Raw genomic sequence first — 19,756 nt, 5'->3', positions numbered from 1 at the left:
ATAATCGTATCCTTTGTCATCTTATGTCCTGAAATTATGAGCATCTGATATGCCACAATTAATGAACTATATTACTCCCTCCGTACGCATTTAATCGACGCGGGCCTGTTGAGTATATGTGCATGCTGCTAGTAGATGGCCGCGTCGATTAAAACCGAACCGAGGTAGTAGATCACTATGTCATCTCTTATTGGAGTAAGTTTCCCTATTTATCAGTTATAACCATCAAAATATTATTTTCTACGAGCTACCTGAACTTAGCCATACAATAGTCACGAATAGTGAAGTGATACCAAAATCAAGATGTAATTATCATCCATTTAATATCCACTCTGTACTAAGAGAAGGGGATTGAGAAGTGTAAAGATGATCATAACTTTGAATGATAGTTATTAATTTAATCAGCTAAAATATATATGCCAGGGCGTAAACTTAAAATAAACGAACCCTTTGGATTAGCACATGATGGACAAAAAGTGCCAATTCTGACTACTCTGCTAGCTACATGAGGGGGGAAAGGAGGGGCCAAAAGATGGAAAACCCACTACAACATTATTTACATCTTTTAGCTAATTTGGTCACCTTCGGCCGTTCAAGAAGCTCTCATACTGAGTGCCATTCAAAGTATTATAAACATCAATCCAATTATCAATGTGATCGCGCAATCGTTTAGTATGGATTTTCACATGCCGACTGGATAGCTTTGTCTTTGGCAATTTAAGAAAGTCCAGCACATCTGCGAGCTTCTGAAGAAATAAAGAAAAACAGACGTTATCCAGAGAAATAAAGGTTGATTCGATTCCCAAACAAGGATATAATGCACGAGGCTCACAGTGTGATTGCTGACCACATCCTCGTAGTACAGAACAATATTTCGTATCTTCTTGAAACTCGCTAAACCATCGGCTGCCAACTTATCAGATCTCTTCAGTTCAGCAATCAACGATTTTGTGTCGATTGTTGGCTTATACTGAGCAAGAACATCTGCCTGCAGTGGAAACAAAAGGATTTTCTTTTACTCTGCATGCGCATCTACAACACTATAGCAGATGTAGTAGTTAAAGGTACAGTAAGATTTATTGGGTTCATCATTGCTTTGTGATGCCAAAAGTTGCAGTCACAAAATAAAAATTTATTGCACTCTCGACACTGAGTAAGATGAAGGAGAAAATGTAAGTGTACCTGGCCTCTGTGGTGCACATGAGCCTTGTGAGTTCCATTTAGTTGCTTGGTGTTTCTATCGTAATCATTTGCCAATATAGAGACATAACGCTGGAGAAGGTTTCTTCTTAGAAGGAAAATTGCAGATACACCCCTTCGGTTGAAGTATGCTGCTATCTCTTGATGATTTTTCATTAGACCCTGTAATTCGACAAGGAATAAAGTAAAACGGGCAGGCTAAGATTATTGGAAAAGATGTACCAAATTAACTAATTTCAATACAACCAATATTAGCAATCCTTGAAGCGAAAACTACAGATTAGGGTTCCAAAAAACTGGAAGCAGTAGGCATATGCAGCTACTTACAGAATGCAATGCCGCATTGTACAACAGACAACTATTTACAGAGAAAATACTTCAGCCATAAAACGATATCAAATATTTCAACCCCACGGTAGCCGTGCACTTCCATGCCAAAAGGTACCTGATTGAGCATCCATTTTAACCCCACGGCAGCCGTGCACTCGTTTTTAGCAGCACTGCTGACCCAGTCCAGATTGTACAGTTTATCCAGCGTCTTCGTGATCGCCGTGATGTTACTACGCCTGTCTTTGACAGAGAAAATCTCCCCGTTGGAGCTGATATTCTCATGGCTATTCAGCAGAGTTTCAAACCACCCGCTTCCCGACCTCTGCATCGACAAGATAGCAAAGAATCTAACTGGTGTGCACACGCATTCTTTCCTAACAAGGAAAAGAACAGGTTACTCGGCAGCCTAAAATACGTAAAACCTAGATAGATGCCCAAGATTAGTCCACCCCCATACCTACTGTAAGTGTCCGGCGAAGGATAGTGCACATAAGGTATCTCGCTCTCCGGAACGCTGGAGTTATGGCAGGGCTGCTCCCTCTCCTTCTCGATCATGTTCGTCTGCTTGAGCCCAAACAGCATCCCGTTTTGCTTCAGGGAGAGCGAGAATATGTATACGCCCACAAGGGTGATCAAGGCCAGTATAGCGACCAGCGAGGCGAGCGGGTATCTCCTTGTAGACTTTGTGTTTACAGTTGGTGTATCCTGCATTTGGAAATGTTGGGTCACGGATGGTTAATGGCAGGAAAGGTAGGGCGAATGCCATTCTAGTTGCAGATTAATGAAATCATTGCATAAAAAGGACGTTGCTACGCGGTGCTATAGCACTAGATAGTCTACCGGAGTGCCCCACCCAAATTAGGAAATAAACTAGTCTAACATCCCGGTGTTGTATAAATAGAAAGTCCTATTTCCTGTCCTACTACCGCCCACGTCTGCACGCGAAATGAAGAGAATGCATTCTCAGTGCCGAATTCATGACGGGAAAAAAAATGCGTGCTCTTGATGATGTATAAATCCATATAAATAAAAAGTAAATGCATCTGCCATCTTCTCCTTTGATTCCTTAAATTCAGAACTAATATTAGAATGTAAGAAATTAGAGTTTAACTTGATAAAATTACGTCTCGGAAAATATTTAGTATTTGTGATTCTAACTGAGAATGTAAAAAATGGCAGCGTGGATGTAGAAAAATACATCGACATGAGATCGCGATGAGTCTACTTGCTGGACAATGGAAGAGGGCCAAGGGGCGCCCGGCGGAGCGAACCAAGACGGGGGCCCTGGCTGGGAGTTGTCCCGGCGGCGCACCATGGAGATGGGGCCCCCCCTAGAGCGCGCGGTTGGGCGAGGCCCTTCCCGGCGGCGCGAACGGAGACAGGGGCCGGTGGCGCGCCATGGGCATGGAGGTGGGGGGCCCTAGAGCGCGCGGTTGGGCGAGGCCCTTTCCGGCGCCACGCCACGGGAACGGGGGGGCTATGGAGTTTGGGCGTTCTCCCCAGGCGGCGCCATGGAGACGGGCGGTGGAGGTAGGCGTACCGGCGTCGCGCCACAGAGATGGAGGCCCCCAGCGCACGTGTGGAGATGGGCATCCTCCATGGGGACGGGCCCTGCAGCGCGTGTGGAGGTTGGCGTCCTCCCGGCCGGCGACGGGGAATGAGGGGAGGCGGTGAGGCAGAGTTCGAGTTCTGGGTTACGACGGCGGAGTTGATTTAGGCAGAGGAGGGATGCAGGGGGCGGAGCTGTGAGGTGGGGATAAAAACTAGTGGACGAGAAGAGCCTCCTCTCACCTGGGAGAGACGAAAGAGACCTAGTGAGGATGTCCATCGGACGACCAACAGAGGTGGGCACTCGGTACGAGTGCTCCCGCACTTATTAGAAAAAAAAGGGGTGATTCTAAATCGGGCATATGCCCACAGCAACCATGGCCAACAGATTGCACAAAAAGGGAGATGGGGGAGACAACAACAAAACAGGATTAGCCTGACCTTGGCCGCGCTGACATCCTCCACGGCCACCACCACGACCGAGCTGTCATGTTCTCTCCCTACCTCCTCCATCGGACGGTATCGTCAAACATCAAAGCGCCGCCGGTGGTTCCAGAAATGAACCGGCAAATCCCAATCTTGGCGGAGTTTCTCGAGGCCAACCAAGACCAGAGAAATCTCCCCTTTCTTGGAGGTGATAGGGACCGGGCAAAAAAGAAGCGGAGAAAAGGAGGCGGCTTGGTGCTCGGGTGGGTTGCGAAGGAGGAGAGGCACAGGAATTTCGCATCTAGGGGAGAGAAAGGAGGAGGAGGGGTTAGTCCAGTCGTCGGTGGAAGAGAAGTGCAGGCACCTACTCTCGCTCCGTGTCCTTTCTGCTCGGAGCTGATAGCTCGGGTTTGTTTTGTCTAATCTCGCATCTGCGGCGCTAAAAGCGCGGTCCCTCCACCCCTGGTTGCAGCCACGTATTGCCTTTTCCCGTTGCCTCCCGCCGCCGCCGTGTTCTGCGCCAACCCCGGCCACTTCGCACGCCGGAGAAGCCCAGCTCGGGTGCCACTCTGACCGCACCCGCTCTCCGCGTGCCGCGCTACAACGGCTGGGCTGCGCTGCAGCGAGCCACGACGCGCCGGCGAGTGCGCGCTCGCAGCACTCCTCCTAGGGCGGGATTCCGGGGCCGTGTAAACGAACGACACCACGCCCTCCGGCGGGGCAGCACCACGCTTCGGCACCGCCGGCCGTGTGCTCACAACTTCACAAGACAGAGCCCCACCTCATCCAGTAAACATTGCCTCTTCTGAATCGATTGGTCAGTTTTGGCCGGGGAACAAAGCCAATGATAATGTGTACTAGCATTCGATTATTGATTCCATGACATGCTGTACTCATGTGATTCTGGATAAACAGTTGTGGCTGGGGAACAAACATCGTGGTGATTTGGTGTGGGATCCTGAAGATATCGAAGAACTGTCTCAACCGTGCAAACTACATCAAGTATTGATCAGGTTTGGCCGGGAAACAAAAGCAAATGATGCTTTGTAGTTCCAGTTATTGCTATCATGATGTGTTGGATAAACAAATGTGGTCAGACTCTGGTGTGGTATTCTGAATCTATCGAAGAACTGTCTGAACTATGCCAGCTACACCGTCCGCAATCTTGGCACCTTGAGTATTGATAATATGAAGATAAATCAGACAGATGTTGCACCATTGCAGGTAAACTGTTGTTTCAAATCTGATGACCAAGAAGTGGAGTGGTGTGGATTCTTTAATATTTGTACTAGTTGGTTCTGAAACTGAAACTTGGTAAATAATTAACCAAACGTTGTGCTTGGCTTTTGTTAGACTTAGAAGTTTGAACTAGATTACTGTGATTGATGCTGTGGCTGCCAATACTCTGAAGCGAACAAAAACACCGTATGTACCTAGCACAACTTCACTTAGAACACGCATGTTTAATTTAGTAGCTTTTGGATGTAATACTTACCAATTTTGCTTCATGAATGTTACAAGTAAACTTTACACGAGTTCGTGACAAGCGTTTGCAATAAAGTTTCGCTGTACAACTATTCCAAGAAATTGACAATAATTCTACTGCAAACTACCTAGCATCTACTGCAGTTCCCGTAAAATTGGTTGCAGTATGAGTTTGCGAATAATCCGTGTCTGACGTGCTCTTCCCAATGTTTACCCCAGGTTCATTTGGCTCTACCAATGTTGCGTTCTCACTGCTCAGCATCGTGACAACTGAAGACATCAGTGGCCTGTTCCGAGGATGCACTTCAACACACAGGAGAGCAACCTGTATGCATCTGAGCGCTACGCTGTGGTCAATGGTGTCTCCCATTGCTTCATCCAGTAAATCCACACCCTGGCCTTCTTTCCACAACTTCCATGCCTAAAGATGATCAACATGTTTGTATATAACTATATATAAGTATCAGAAATAATCAAAGGAAGATCAATTACTTTTGACAATTAAACATGCTGCTACTTACATAGCCGAGGAGGTTCAGATCAAGCTCTTCATCGTAAAAGCCTCGATTCTTCTTTCCAGTGATGATCTCCAGCGTCAGGACACCGAAGCTGTAGATATCAGATTTCATAGAGAACACGCCATCCATTGCATATTCCGGAGACATGTAGCCGCTGAAGACCACGATCTCACTAGTTAGCATGAAAGCTCATCTTCAAAAGGTATTACGTATGTACATATCGATCAAGAGATAATACTCACTATGTCCCAATGACCTTCGCGGTATATGCAGTTGTCTGATCACCTCCGAACATTCTTGCGATGCCAAAATCTGAGATTTTGGGGATCATATTTCTGTCTAATAACACATTGCTTGCCTTCAGATCCCTATGGATGATCCTCACCCTTGAATCCTCATGGAGATATAGCAGACCCCGTGCAATCCCCAGAATGATCTCAAAACGGCTCTTCCATTCTAGTAACTTGCGCTTTCCTTCATCTGCATAACATTTCACCAAGGTAAACACATTGTACATGCAATGCCAGCAGGAATAGTAAGAACTTAGATGTTGCTTCTCTGAAATAAATAAATAAATGAACTGACCAAATATGAATGTGTCTAGGCTGTTGTTGTGCATGAACTCGTACACTAACATTCTCTCGTGGTCGTCGATGCAGCAGCCTAGCAGCCTCACCAGGTTCCTATGTTGAAGCTTTGCTATCAGTTTTACCTCGTTCTTGAATTCCACAACCCCCTGTACTGATTTCTTGGATAACCTTTTTACAGCTACTTCTTGCCCATCTTCAAGTTTTGCCTGTTGATCACCAGTTTGCAGGTCCGTTAAAATCTACATCAATCAAAAAAAAGTTGTTATACTGTTACTTGACTTGTATCATACCATATAAACAGGGCCAAATCCACCTTGTCCTATCTTGCGGTCTGCAGAGAAGTTGTCCGTTGCAGCTAGAATCACTTCTAGATCAAACAACGGAAGCTCAAGATCTTTTTCGCTGCTCATCCTGCTCTCATTCATCAGGCGATCCTGTGCTGTTCTCAGTGCTGAATGTTTCCTGGCCCCAGGAGGCACGTCTGGCTCGGCCCTAATACTCGGTGCCATTTCGTCCTGACGCTTCGTGCTCGCCTTGTTCCTCCAGAAAAAGTAGTAGACAACCGCCCCCAGAAGAAGCAAACCGGAAAGAGCGGTGCTGACGCCGATCACCACTCTCCTGTTTGGATGCTGACGGTTAGCTGAAATCAAGCAGCGGTGAACCTGAGGTGAGCCAATCTAACACTGCACCATTAAGCATGTTTCTGTACTTATAAAACTGCGTGGATTTTAACATTATAATGCAAGCATATCCAGCCTTTTCTTAATTAATGTTTGCCACTCCAAAGTTTCTTCGTGCTGCACTTTGACCGTTGAGCGATGTTGTGGACGGATTTAACTTGCACCTAATGCAGTGAATGTGAATAATTGATACAGACATACAATGCTATCAGTAGAAATTCAATGGTTATTGCAATTTAACTCAAGGACTGACGGATGGCTACTGTGACCCATGCAAACTTGCTTATACTGATGAATTGTATGTGGCTAATGAAATAGGCAAATATCATCTTGGATAATTTCTTCTCTTGCTATTAATTGACGAAGGACAATATTTTTGCTAGGTGTTCAAAAGCGGGTTCCGATGTACCAGGTTCTAAAAATGTGGAGTACTAGAAAAAAATGGTTATTGCAATTTTACTCAAGGACGGACTGATGGCTACTGTGACCCATGCAAACTTGCTTGTACTGATGACTTGTATGGACCTAATGAAATCGCAAATGTTGTGAAAAAATCTCAAATATCATCTTTGACAGTTTCTCCTGTTGCTATTAATTGACCGAGCACCTCAAGTTTTATCCTTTACAAAATAGAGTAGATACAATAGTTTAGCAGTTTATGTAATCATGTACGTGCACTCAACTACGATATCAGAAAACTGCACAGAATACTTAGTCAAAGTACAAACCTGCTTTGGCAGCGGCGGTCAAGGCATCCACCTCAGACTGCGCGAGCCGGATGTACACGTCCTGGACGACCACCGTGTACTGCCTCATGTCAAGCAGATCGACGGCCCAGATGACGCACCCGCGGCTGACACCGCCGCTCACGTTGGCGGCGGAGTACGCGGTGCAGCTGCAGCTTCCCAGGCACAGCTGCCTGCAATCGTCAAGAGTCATTTTGGCGTGCACCGTCGCGTTGGTGGCGTCCGGCAGCTTCATCTGGTTCACCGGCCAGAACCCGTCCCCGGCGCCGGGGCAGCTGCTCAGGTCGGTCTTCCTGACGCAGCCGAGGATCCGCTGCTGCTCCGACTTGGGCCTGAACCCCGGCAGGCAGCTGCACCTCGTGGCCTGGCTCATGTCGCAGTACCCGAACGCCCCGCACCTGTTGTAGCTGTCGCAGGGGTCGGCCGGGTAGTACCAGTAGGTGCTCCAGGCGCCGTCGCCCCACACCAGGCTCTGCAGCTGCCCCGACGTGCCGTCGACGACGAACCGGGAGAGCATCGACGGGTCGGTCATGCTGTAGGCGTAGTAGGTCTCGTCGGGGTTGGACACGATGGTGAAGGTGTAGCCCTCGGACTTGTCCTGCACGCCGGTGAGCGAGGCGCCGTTCCACGGCCCGCTCGCGTAGATCTTCTCGGCGCCGCGGAAGAGGAAGAACTCCGGCATCCCGCCCATGACCAGCTTGAACGTGTAGGTCCCGGGTGCCGGGTCCGTCGGGCTTCTGTAGGACGTGATGTTCCTGGCGATGCCGGCCTTGAGGTCCACCCCGAGCCTCATGCCGGGGAGGTGCGTGTCCGTCGGGTAGTCGAAGCTCTGCCACGCCACGCTCCGGGGCGCGCCGCTCCCGTCGGAGCTGAGGACGAAGTTGCCGCTGTCGAGGAGCTGGGCGGTGGCGCGGCTGGTCATGGCTTTGGTGGGCGCGGCGGAGGACCAGACGGTGGTGTTCTGGCCGTCGATGATGACGAGGTGGCCGTCGGGGGAGAGCCTGAGGACGCCGGGGGATCTGACCACCGGGTTCTGGCGGTTGGCCACCCACACGACGGTCTGTACAGGGATGCTCGCGTACCAAATGCCGATGTAGGCTCCGCCGTCGGAGCTGCCGGGTGGAGTGAAGAAGCCGAGCCGGAAGATTCCACCAGCCGAGACGAGCGTCTGGTTGCCGGTGATGGTCGTGGTCTGGTCGATGGTGTCGGTGGCGTCGGAGCTGGTGAGGAAGGTGGTGGCGACGAGGAGGATGGAGAGCATATGCGCCCTCATCCTCTCCCTGCGATTGGGCGCCCAAATACGAGGTATGTGATTCTGCCGATGGGCTAAACATCTCTGATCCCAGTCTCTGGACATTGCTGCCAGCGTGACTGGAAGCCACCTGCGTGCATGAGCGCGCGGTGGCTCTCGTGGGAGGAATGGCGATGTGAGTGGTAACCCACAACCATAACCTGCAAATCAGCCTGACAGCGTGAAACAGCAGTGGGAGGAAGTATATTTTACAATATTTTTCACATGTTTAGTAGCAGAAATGGCGGGCAGGTCAACGTGCCTCCGGAACAGCTGGTTTTCGCGGGAGCTTGCGGTGCAAAGAGCCACTCTGGCGGAGTCCGACTCCATCAAACTTCAACTGATCAATCTGCAACGAACATGTTGGAGGCCCCGTTAGAAATCGACGAGATAGTGTGGTATCGGATCCGGATACTGCGGCAGCGCGCTGCACACTGCACATGCAAGGGAATGTATCCGGTGCAGGGCACATCCACGTTTTTTTTTTTTGCGAAACCCAGTATAGACACACAGTAGTATAGATATATACGCTCACATATATGCACATACACTCACCTCTATGAACGCACGCAGACACACCCTACCCCTATGAGCACCTCTGAGAGACTGCGTCCAAGAAACTTCATCGACGAAGTCACTACAGGCGCCTCGGCCTCGTTTCGACGGAAACGTCGCCTCCCACTGAAGAATATTCCGACTTTAATGAGACACCAAAGTGTCAAACCTGAGGTTTGAACTCGGGTGGGCTAGTAGTGCCACTACCCTTCTAACCACCCAACCACAGGTTGGTTCTCATCGACGATGTAAAAAAATCGAAACGTTCTCTCTCGTTGTCCGCCGAGGGGTAACGTGATCAGGCCTTGTTTACTAGTAGAGTTTTAGTGTTGATTAGTAGGAATTATCCACACCAAACTTCAAAACCCCCACTTATTGCTAATAACGTGTTTGGTACTAGAGTATTAAGTAAGTTTAATCCTCATTTATTCCCACTTTTTCTCAAATGTTAATGTATTTTCTTAACTTTCAATACTCTACCCCTACCTAGTGGACCGGGATGGGGTTTTTGGGGATTGGGTGAAGGTAGGGATTTCACGCAATACTCTAGAAAATTAATCCCAATCCCCACAAAAACTCCAACGTCAAACAAGGCCTAGTTGGCCTCGTGTTGAACCGAGTGTATTGCTAATTTGGCACATAGAGAGATCCATAGGGGCGGTGCTCGATATACTTGGACCAACCGTTAGCTGAACATGGTTAATTTGGTGTGTTCTTGTCCAGATGTTTGTATCCGAAGGGTGGTAAACTTTGTTCCCTTTGTGTTCCTTGTTGGTGGATTCGATCATTGGTCGGACCGCTCTCTGTTGGTTCTGAGCTATGGGGAGGAGCTCAAGAAAAGGAGTGCCCATTTCTTCTTTGAGAAGTGATGGCTAGAGAAATCAGAATTTGGGAATCTAGTGTATTCTAAGTGGGGGAGCTTGAGGGTTGCAGGGGCAACTTTTTGGATCCTATTGATTCCTCGCAACATATTACGGCCGACTTGCGTCAGTTTCACAAGGGCTGTGAGGCCAATCTGGGTAGAGTTGAGCGTAACCTTAAGGATGTGATTATGTCTCAAATCTAGCAGCTTGACCGTTGTGCGGATTCCATGAGTTTAGATGACGAGAGTTGGGTGCTCCGTTACCACATGGCGGATCGAATCTCCCACCTAGCTCCGGTCAAGGATGAGTACTGGCGTCAGCAGAGGTGCAAAAACTGGCTCCTACTATGGGGGACGCCAACACGGCGTACTTCCACGCCATTGCGAATGGTCGCCGGCGTATACCCTAGACATTTTTATGGCTTTGCTCTCGCGGAGTGTATATCTCTAGGATCAACCTTTGGGATCTTGTCCCTAATTCCTAAAGTTCAGGGTGCAGACGAATGATTACAACAACTCTGTGTGTACCAACTCGTTGGGACACCAAGTGCAGAGTGTTGTAGCAAGAGTCTTTCCCCCACAAGGGTGACTCGATGGTTTATATCGAACTCTCAGGGAATTGGCTTAGAAGCTGACTTCTTCTTCTCCTCTTCTAGCGACCTACAAAGTAATTTTTTTGCCTTCTGTCCCTAACTTCACTGTGTGGTTGTCAAGCACAAGGTTCCGTATTAGTAATAGGAAGTATAAGGATAACTTAAAATAAAATAAAGTAATCAAACTAAGCAAGCTAAATAAAACAATAAAATGATAATGGTTTTTGGGTTTTGTATGTGTAAGTGGATAATTGTAGTTTTGGTATTTTGGATTAATAAATTGCAGTAAATGTAAGTGTGGTAATTGTGTTGGAAAGGTGATCTGTTCATTTAAAATGGACCGGGGTTCATGGGTTCACTTGTCTAGTCTCTTTTTAAGTTGTAGTGGACACAAAGAATTATTCGAAGACATAATATTAGTGGAACTTCAACATGTGTTTGATAAGCATTCATATGGGCATTACGTCTTAACATAGAGATGTTGCAACACATCTCTCTTATATTCCTCAAGAAAGAGAAAACTCCAAGCAATCTTGAATTAAGAATCAACATAGTATAGCCTTAAGTAATTTGACATAATGTTTGAATCTCAAATATGCTACATTCAACAAACAAGATAATCTAGTTGTCACATGATAATTATAACACATGGATTCACTTTATCCGTAGTGAGGCAGCAAAAGAAAAGTAAATACCATAGTAGATCTTGAATTTGTTGTCACTATTCAATCACTACCACCCGGATGAAGCCTGGTGATCAGGGGGATACGTGAGCATCCCTTCTCTGCTCGACACGTGTCTAACGAGTTAACACTATACACCCATCGATGTGGTCCAGCGCGTCGAGTGGAAGGGCGGAGAGACGCGGGGAAGGTGCACGGCGACGCGCTTGGCTGGGGAGACACTAGCGTGACCTCAGATGCGCGAGGTGGACGCCGGCGAGGTGGAGGTGGAGGCCGACGAGGTAGTGGACGTTAGTGAGTGGCCGTTAGTGGCCATTAGTGAGTAGCAGAATCCAACGGTGGTGGACCAAATCCGACAGTGATAACCAGGTGCTCACGTATCCCCTGATCACCAAATCCACTCTCCACTACCACCATGCTACTCCATCTAATACACATTTCTCCCCACACATCCGGGTACATGATATGCATCTATCAATACATCTTACACATAATAGGTTCCTATCTCATATCTCAACATCATAGAATAAAGATTCACCGCACAGGAATTACATATGTGACCATAATCATGTTGGGCACCTCATATGATACTAGATCTATGAAGAACAAAAGAGAGATAAATCAAGCTACTAGCACAAACCCATAGTTCGGAGGTGGACTACTCCCTCTTCATCATGGTGATGATGGTGGATACATTGGAGAAGGTGGAGTTCCCTTCGACGGCGGCTCCGGTGGAGTTTCCCCCCTCCAATTTTTGTTGGTTCTGGCTCTAGTTTGTTGTTTCGGTGTTTCTATGACACTCTCCTCGAGGAAGCCTCGGGAAGTCCTTTATATATGGGTTTTTAGGTCATACAGACTCCGTGGGCGAAAGAATCAAGCGATAAGAGAGGGGTCGATTAGGGTTCCGCTAAGGTTCGAATTTTAGTTGGTTCAAGCATGTATGAAACATGGATAAACATATAGGAATTTTTCTAAACATTTTGATATATTATTTGTATTTTTCTAGTTTAAAATGAATTAGTTATGAATTTCCAATTTTTAATTAATTTTAAATCATTTTCTAAAATTTCCATAAATTATTAAAACTCTCACAGATATGGCCCAATTGTCGTAATTTTATTATTTTCTAAATATTTATAAAATTATCAAATATCTGACATGGGGTCCCACCTGTCATAATATTTCTATTTACAAAAATTAATTAAAAGGAAAAAAGGAAAAAAAAACCAATATGGCGTCATGTTGACGTCTGCGCGGCCATGGCTCTCAGGTCGAGCTCAATCTCGATGCTCCCATGCGGTAGAGGATGCGCGCAGGGGGGGAAACGAAGCAGCGCGACGCGGGTGACCATTTGGTGGCGGCGCCGCTGCCAAATGGTGGTCGGAGCTTGGCCATCGGCGAGGCCGAGCGGCGGCCGAGGCAGGTGCTCCGTCGCGGATATGCTATAGGGGAGAGGGGGAGAGGCGAGGGCAGAAGGAGGATCAGAGGTTCACCCTCGATGCGATAGACGCGACGGCGGTGCCGGAGGAGGATCACCGGCGACAAATCGACAAGGCGGGCACCAACGGTACGGGTAAGGTTTTGGGTTTTCTAGGGCGCGGGAAAGCGCGGGGAAGGGGAAAAAGGGGGCTAGGGTTCCTGGGCGGCGGCGCGGGCTACTTATGGCCGCCGGGGGGGGGGGGGGCGCGCGTGCGACAACAAGCAGCTTGGCTCCGCGGGGACGATAATGCTTTTGTGAAAAACCCCCTGGAAAGAAATCCTGGGCCGGTGTGGAGCTAGCTGGGCCGAGCTGGGCTTCGGCCAGGAAAAGAGAGAGAGAGCGAGAAGTGGGCTGAGCCAACGGGAGAGAGAGAGAAGAGCTCTCTATCTTTTTCTTTTTCTTGATTTTTATTTCTAACCCATTTCAAACTCAAATTTCAAATATGTTTGAATATTGTCTGAAACTCAAATATTCCAGAGATATTTCTAAGCACACATGGGCTTATTGAATAACAACAAAACCATGTTGCTTATTTTTTAAAATCTTGAGAGATTTTGAAGGAAATTAAAAATAGAGAATAATTTGCATAATTAGGGTTTGATGCAAATTTTGCTCAAATGCAAACTATATGCATGAAATGCACATGATCACTCCTTTATTTATTAAACAAGGTTGGGATGTTACAGCCACCCCCGCCATCGACGCTTCAATCAGAATCATGGTATCATCTGCATATTATAGGCGTGTCACACCCCCATGTATGAGATGGGGCACAACTCCCTGGATGTGTCCAACCTCCCGAACTTTCGAGAGAACTGCGGCAAGAGAGTCCACCATAAAGTCAAACAGGATAGGGGATAAAGGATCCCCTTGCCGCACTGCCCGTGCATTCCTGAAGTATCCACCCACCTCCCCATTTACATTTGCAGCCGTTTGCTCACGCAAACCAGCTGCATCAAATGATGCACCACCATGGGCGAGAAGCCTTTCCGCAGCAACACCTCCCGAAGGAAGTCCCAGCTAACCCGATCATAAGCCTTCTCGAGTTCTAGCTTGAGGAGGAGAGCTCCCAGCTTCTTCACCCTCAGCTCATGAGCAATCCGGTGTCAGCCTATTCGCATATGCTTTGGACATTAACTTAAAGATGACATTTATCAGCGCAAAAGGCCTAAACGGTCTAATACTATTCGCGCCCTTTACCTTTGGGATTAGAGAAATGATCCCAAAGTTGAGACGAGCGATGTCGACCCTCCCAAGAATGAAATCATTAAGAATTCGCAAAATCAGATCCTTCCCTAGAACTTCTTAAAGAATAGAACTGGCAGCCCATCCGGCCCTGGCGCCGAGTACGTCTTCATATAAGCTAAAACAGCGTCAAGCTCCTCCGGGGTAAAAGTCAGCTCCAAATCTCTATGCTCTGCTTCCGAAATCCTCCTATCCAAGGGCCATATATCTTGGGCTAGTGAGAACGCCCTCGTCTCCCCAGACGACCCCAACAGTTCGTGGTAGAATTGATACACATGACCCCACCAACTCCGGTTGCTCGGGTATCTCCCCGCTATCCGTGATCAACCTGGGAATCATACACTTCCTGTGCCTCCCATTGGCCATTGCATGGAAGAAGGCCGTGCACGAGTCCCCCAGTAGAGTCCACTTAATCCTGCTCCGTTGTCGCCAGTACTCCTCCTCCACGCAGTCCAGGTGGATTATCTGGTCTTCTAGATGGTATCTCAGGGTCCATCCCTCCTCATCCAGACCAAGCGAATCCGCCATGGTATCTAATTCTTGTGCCCTCCGCAAGAGGTCCTCCCTGGTAGCCCTCTTTTCTTTTCCCAAGTTTGCCCCCGGGCCCTTGAGGAATTGTCTAAGGCATCTCGACATGCATTGCCACAGGTCAATGTTGCATCTGTGCGGCCCCTGCCTTTGAATGCAACCCAAGATCTTGCCTTTGAGAAGGTCCTCGAAGCCAGCCACCCCAAACCACCAAGTTTGGAAGAAGAAACGAGATTGTCTCTTAATCCCTTGTTCCCTATTCAATCACAACAATCCAGTGGCTAACCTTTGGCACTCCAACATACTACCTCCGTTTCAAGGAATAAGGCGTTCTCGTGTTACGTGCTTTTTGTTTGACCATGAATTACTTTAGATATATAAAGATTATTTGTAAGAAATTAGCATCATTAGAAAGTACTTTTCAGCACGAATCTAACGGTGCTAATTACATATAATATAATCAAGATTTTGTTTCTCAATTTATATGGTCAAAATTCATCTTGAAATACGCGTGCGCCTTATTCCTTGAAACGGAGGTAGTATGTGTTTGGGAGTAGTCCCTCAAAACAGGAAGGAGTACCTTAACCCCTAGGGGTAAAACCATTTTGAGGACATTAAATTACTAAGAGGACTGCAAAGGAAATGAAACAAGGAAAGTTTTTTCCTATCTCAAACAAGCAATGAAACCACCCCACCACCACCACCACCACACACGCACACAGAGTTGAGGGGACGACTGACAAGAGTTTTCTAGTCCAAGCAACATGGTTCTAGGATATCCTCAAAAGGATATTTGTTGCTAGGACATTATCAAAAAGATATTTTTTATATTCGTATGTCAAATCATTGTTCATGTGCGCCCAAAAAATTACATCCGTGTGCGATATAGACAACTGTGTCTCTAGTCGTACTACATCGGTTAGTTGTAAAGATTATTTTGTCTCGCTCAGAGGCCCACTACCATCACTGACCCCGCTTCGACAGGACCACGTCCTTACATACACGTTTTTTTCGATATATAAGGCCTTACATACACGTCGATCGTGTTAAAAACACTTGTCGTAAAATAGCTCAAGACAAAAACCTCCTGGTCAGTAGGACACTAGGACGACCAGTCTTCGACGTGCCATTTTATGTTCCACAGAAAATAGAACATGCCAAATATGCCCTTTCGTGTGGATAGGTACGCTTGAATTCCATAAATTGGTGCCTGCCTCGAGCCGTTAGTTCATGGGTGCAAGCAAGCTACAGTAGCCCGCAAGTCTGTTTGCCCAGAATAATAGACCAAACCAATCTAGCTAGGCCAAGTGGGTGGTGAACTAGCCAGAGGTTGCATACAGGAGCTCGTAGCAACAGAATGCTGGGAGCTTGCTCCTGCGTGTTCGTGCTGCTCGTCGTAATAACCTGCATATACCTCTTCCAGAGGTTAAGGCGAAAGGGCAACATCTTTAGCAGTACATCCCCATCGGTGACGACGGTGCAGCTCCCGCCCGGGCCATCGTCATGGCCGGTGGTGGGTAACCTGCCGGAGATGATGTTCCACAAGCCGGTGTTCCGGTGGATTCATCTCCTGATGAAGGAGATGGGCACCGACATCGCCTGCTTCCGACTTGGCGGCGTCGTCCATGTCATCCCGATCACCTGCCCCAAGATCGCGAGGGAGGTGCTCAAGACGCAGGACGCAAACTTCGCATCCCGCCCTCTCAGCTTCGCCTCCGGCGCCGTCAGCCGCGGCTACACGGACGCAGTGCTCTCGCCGTTCGGTGACCAGTGGAAGAAGATGCGCCGGGTGCTCACCTCCGAGATCGTCTGCCCTTCCCGCCACAGGTGGCTCCACGACAAGCGCGCCGACGAGGCGGACAACTTCACACGCTACGTCTACAGCCTCACCGGCACCTCCGGCAACAACGTGGACGTCAGGCACGTCGCGCGGCACTACTGCGGCAATGTCATCCGCCGGCTTGTCTTCGGCAGCCGGTACTTCGGGGAGCCTCAGCCAGATGGCGGGCCAGGGCCGCTCGAGGTGGAGCACATGGACGCCACCTTCACCTCCCTGGGCCTCCTCTACTCCTTCTGCGTCAGCGACTACCTCCCCTGGTTGCTTGGCCTTGACCTTGACGGCCACGAGAAGATGTCAAGGAGGCCAACGCGAGGGTGAATAGACTGCACGACGCGGTCATCCAAGAGCGGTGGACTGCCTCGCGGAACGTCGGCGAGAGGCAGGAGGAGCACGAGGACTTCCTTGACGTTCTCATCTCGCTCAAAGACGGCGATGGCAACCCTTTGCTCACCATCGACGAGATCAAAGCACTCTGCATGGTAATGAATTTGTTAAGTAGTTTTGCTAGGTCTTAATCGACTGATATTCATCCAAAACATCATCATATCTAAATTTGTAATAAAATAAACTTTGTAATATATAAAGCAACATAAACTAATATCATACTAAGATACAACCTTATTGTTGTGTTAATGTCCTAACATAATTTGTCTCCATATGCAGGACATGACTTTAGCGGGGACAGACAACCCGTCCAATGCCGTGGAGTGGGCGCTTGCGGAGATGGTGAATAACCCCGAGTTGCTGGCCAAGGCGGTGGAGGAGATAGACCGGACAGTTGGCCGGGAGCGACTGGTGCAGGAGTCGGACCTTCCACAGCTTTGACGTAAACTACGTCAAAGCGTGCATACCAGAAGCGTTCCGTTTGCACCCCATCGCTCCCTTCAACGTGCCACACGTCGCAATCTCCGACACCATTGTTGCAGGCTACCGCGTGCCTAAGGGCAGCCATGTTCTCCTCAGTCGGGTTGGCCTAGGCCAGAACAAGACTGTCTGGGATGAGCCGCTCCGCTTCAAGCCAGAGCGCCACATGGGATATGGCATTGACGTCGTGCTCACCGAGAGCGAGTTGCGGTTCATCTCATTTAGCACCGGCCGCCGTGGATGCATGGCAGCTTCTCTAGGCACGTCCATGTGCCTCATGCTCTTTACCAGGCTACTGCAAGGCTTCACCTTGACCAAGCCGGCAGGGGTGGCGATCCTCCATCTCAGAGAATCCAAGGAAAACCTTCTCATGGCCAAGCCGCTAGTACTACATGGTGAGGCACGCCTGCCGGGGCACCTCTACCATATGATGTGACACCATTGATTCAATTGATATCACTTTAAATCACAAGAGAGTGAGCATTCACTACAGGAATGGTGGGATACGCCGACGGCCAAACCCTACGCCGAGGGCTTTTTATCGGGGCCGTCGGCGTACGGCCTCGCCGGGGCAGCGCCGGAAGACGCCCGTCGGCGTACACTTGCCGTCGGCGTAGAGGATGCTACGCCGAGGGCAGCCGTCGGCGTCAACCTGGCCCTCGGCGTAGGCACCAGCGTAGCTGCTGCTCCATCGGCGACGCGACGGCGCGCTCACGGCGTCAGGCTAGACGCCGAGGGCTACCCTCGGCATAGGGCATGGCCCTCCTATGCCGACGGCCACCCTCGGCATATAGGATTTTTTTTATTTTTTTCTTTTTTTTCTCTCTCATATTACTTTATATTATGTTTCTATTATTTATTTACTAGTATGAATTATGTAAAAAAAGGTTCTATTTTTTAAGAATTCGACGATGCATTGCATATATGTAGGTCCCACGGGTGACGCTCTTCGCAGACGGGTCAACCGGAGCCACTAGGCCGAACTTCTACTATCTATGTACATATGTCCTTAAACATTTTGGAAAAATTCCATTGCTAACCCTCACTCCAACCCTAACCCTAACCGAGGCCATTCCCGCCCTAGGGTTTCCCGCTTCTGCGGGCCAACTTTCTATTTTGCGAACATTTTGGTAATCCTAAACCTCACCCGGATCCTATCCCTAACCCTAACCCTAGGGGTAGATCTGCGGGGTCCCCGCCCTAGGGTTTGGCTAACCTTGCATGTACCCGGCGTTGACGATTTCCGCATACATGGGCTAGCACTTGGTAAAATACGGGATACGTATGTGGAAACTCCCGCCACGGCTCAAACGGAGCCTATTTTATGGTAAAGTATGTCCAACTTATGGTTTCCATGTACATATGTCCTAAACAAACCAAAGCAAGTAAAAAAGTCCATTGGTAAACCCTAGCACGGAGAAAGCTATAGGGGTAGATCTGCGGGGTCCCCGCCCTAGGGTTTTCCAAGATACAGACCATCGGAGCGTCGGAATCCTCGGAAAACTTGCATATGCCCATAACATATGTGTAAAATTGTGATGTAAGGTTTGGCTAACCTTGCATGTACCCGGTGTTGACGATTTCCGCATGCATGGGCTAGCACTTGGTAAAATCCAGGATCTGTATGTGGAAACTCCCGCCACGGCTCAAACGGAGCCTATTTTATGGTAAAGTATGCCCAACCTATGGTTTCCATGTACATATGTCCTAAACAAAGCAAAACAAGTAAAAAAGTCCATTGGTAAACCCTCGCACGGAGAAAGCTATAGGGGTAGATCTGCGGGGTCCCCGCCCTAGGGTTTTCCACGATACAAACCACCGGAGCGTCGGAATCGCTGGAAAACTTGCATATGCCCATAACATATGTGTACAATTGTGATGTAAGGTTTGGATAACCTTGCATGTACCCGGCGTTGATGATTTCTGCATGCATGGGCTAGCACTTGGTAAAATCCAGGATCTGTATGTGGAAACTCCCGCCACGGCTCAAACGGAGCCTATTTTATGGTAAAGTATGCCCAACCTATGGTTTCCATATACATATGTCCTAAACAAAGCAAAACAAGTAAAAAAGTCCATTTTCCATTTCATTTCTATTTCTTTCCAATTTTCAAATCAATTTCTATTTTTTTCAATTTCAATTTCAATTACTATTTATTTCTTTCTATTTCAAATCAATTACACATTTCAATTACTATTTTCTTACACATTTCAATTTCAACAACTAAAACCAATACACAAATACAAAAAAAGAAATCTTACCGTGTGTGCTGCGGGGAGGCAGGGGGCGGC

At 48.2% G+C, this 19,756-nt stretch overlaps 2 protein-coding genes, 1 long non-coding RNA gene and 1 pseudogene across 9 annotated transcripts; 2 read left to right on the top strand and 2 right to left on the bottom strand.

The window, feature by feature from the left end:
* Window positions 1-338: 338 nt before the first annotated feature.
* LOC124659637 (nodulation protein H-like) lies at window positions 339-3,872 on the bottom strand. 4 transcript variants are annotated; one of them, XM_047197474.1, is made up of 6 exons: window positions 3,520-3,872; window positions 1,988-2,235; window positions 1,646-1,904; window positions 1,183-1,362; window positions 833-988; window positions 339-746 (listed from the first exon to the last, which is right to left on the bottom strand). In XM_047197474.1, exons 1-6 carry the CDS (start codon window positions 3,589-3,591, stop codon window positions 579-581), a joined length of 1,083 nt encoding a protein of 360 aa, XP_047053430.1. In that variant the 5' UTR covers window positions 3,592-3,872; the 3' UTR covers window positions 339-578. The 4 variants fall into 4 exon arrangements, with proteins under 4 accessions (XP_047053430.1, XP_047053431.1, XP_047053428.1 ...); XM_047197475.1 differs by lacking the exon at window positions 3,520-3,872 and adding an exon at window positions 3,071-3,165; XM_047197472.1 differs by lacking the exon at window positions 3,520-3,872 and adding an exon at window positions 2,729-2,849.
* LOC124659635 (receptor-like serine/threonine-protein kinase SD1-7) lies at window positions 2,162-8,832 on the bottom strand. 3 transcript variants are annotated; one of them, XM_047197468.1, is made up of 7 exons: window positions 7,510-8,832; window positions 6,388-6,726; window positions 6,093-6,303; window positions 5,750-5,987; window positions 5,511-5,661; window positions 5,118-5,410; window positions 2,162-2,235 (listed from the first exon to the last, which is right to left on the bottom strand). In XM_047197468.1, the coding sequence occupies exons 1-7, from the start codon at window positions 8,794-8,796 to the stop codon at window positions 2,220-2,222; spliced, it is 2,535 nt and encodes an 844-aa protein (XP_047053424.1). In that variant the 5' UTR covers window positions 8,797-8,832; the 3' UTR covers window positions 2,162-2,219. The 3 variants fall into 3 exon arrangements, with proteins under 3 accessions (XP_047053424.1, XP_047053426.1, XP_047053427.1); XM_047197470.1 differs by lacking the exon at window positions 2,162-2,235 and having other exon boundaries at window positions 4,987-5,410; window positions 5,511-5,679; window positions 6,388-6,737; window positions 7,506-8,316; XM_047197471.1 differs by lacking the exon at window positions 2,162-2,235 and having other exon boundaries at window positions 4,987-5,410; window positions 6,388-6,737; window positions 7,506-7,629.
* On the top strand, window positions 4,308-7,366 carry LOC124659638. Of its 2 annotated transcripts, none has more exons than XR_006989654.1 (8): window positions 4,308-4,728; window positions 5,209-5,370; window positions 5,570-5,709; window positions 5,872-6,007; window positions 6,112-6,186; window positions 6,276-6,324; window positions 6,435-6,764; window positions 7,161-7,366. It is a non-coding gene; the product is annotated as an uncharacterized LOC124659638 (long non-coding RNA). The 2 variants fall into 2 exon arrangements; XR_006989653.1 differs by having other exon boundaries at window positions 6,399-6,764.
* Window positions 8,833-15,989: 7,157 nt separating the features above from the next.
* Window positions 15,990-17,931, top strand: LOC124659636 (annotated as a pseudogene).
* The last annotated feature ends 1,825 nt before the right edge of the window (window positions 17,932-19,756 follow it).

The sequence above is a fragment of the Lolium rigidum genome, chromosome 6 (assembly GCF_022539505.1).
Source record: "Lolium rigidum isolate FL_2022 chromosome 6, APGP_CSIRO_Lrig_0.1, whole genome shotgun sequence".
NCBI lineage: Eukaryota > Viridiplantae > Streptophyta > Magnoliopsida > Poales > Poaceae > Lolium > Lolium rigidum.
The sequence above is the reverse complement of the archived record's forward strand: the minus strand, read 5'-3'. Positions and strand labels throughout refer to the sequence as shown.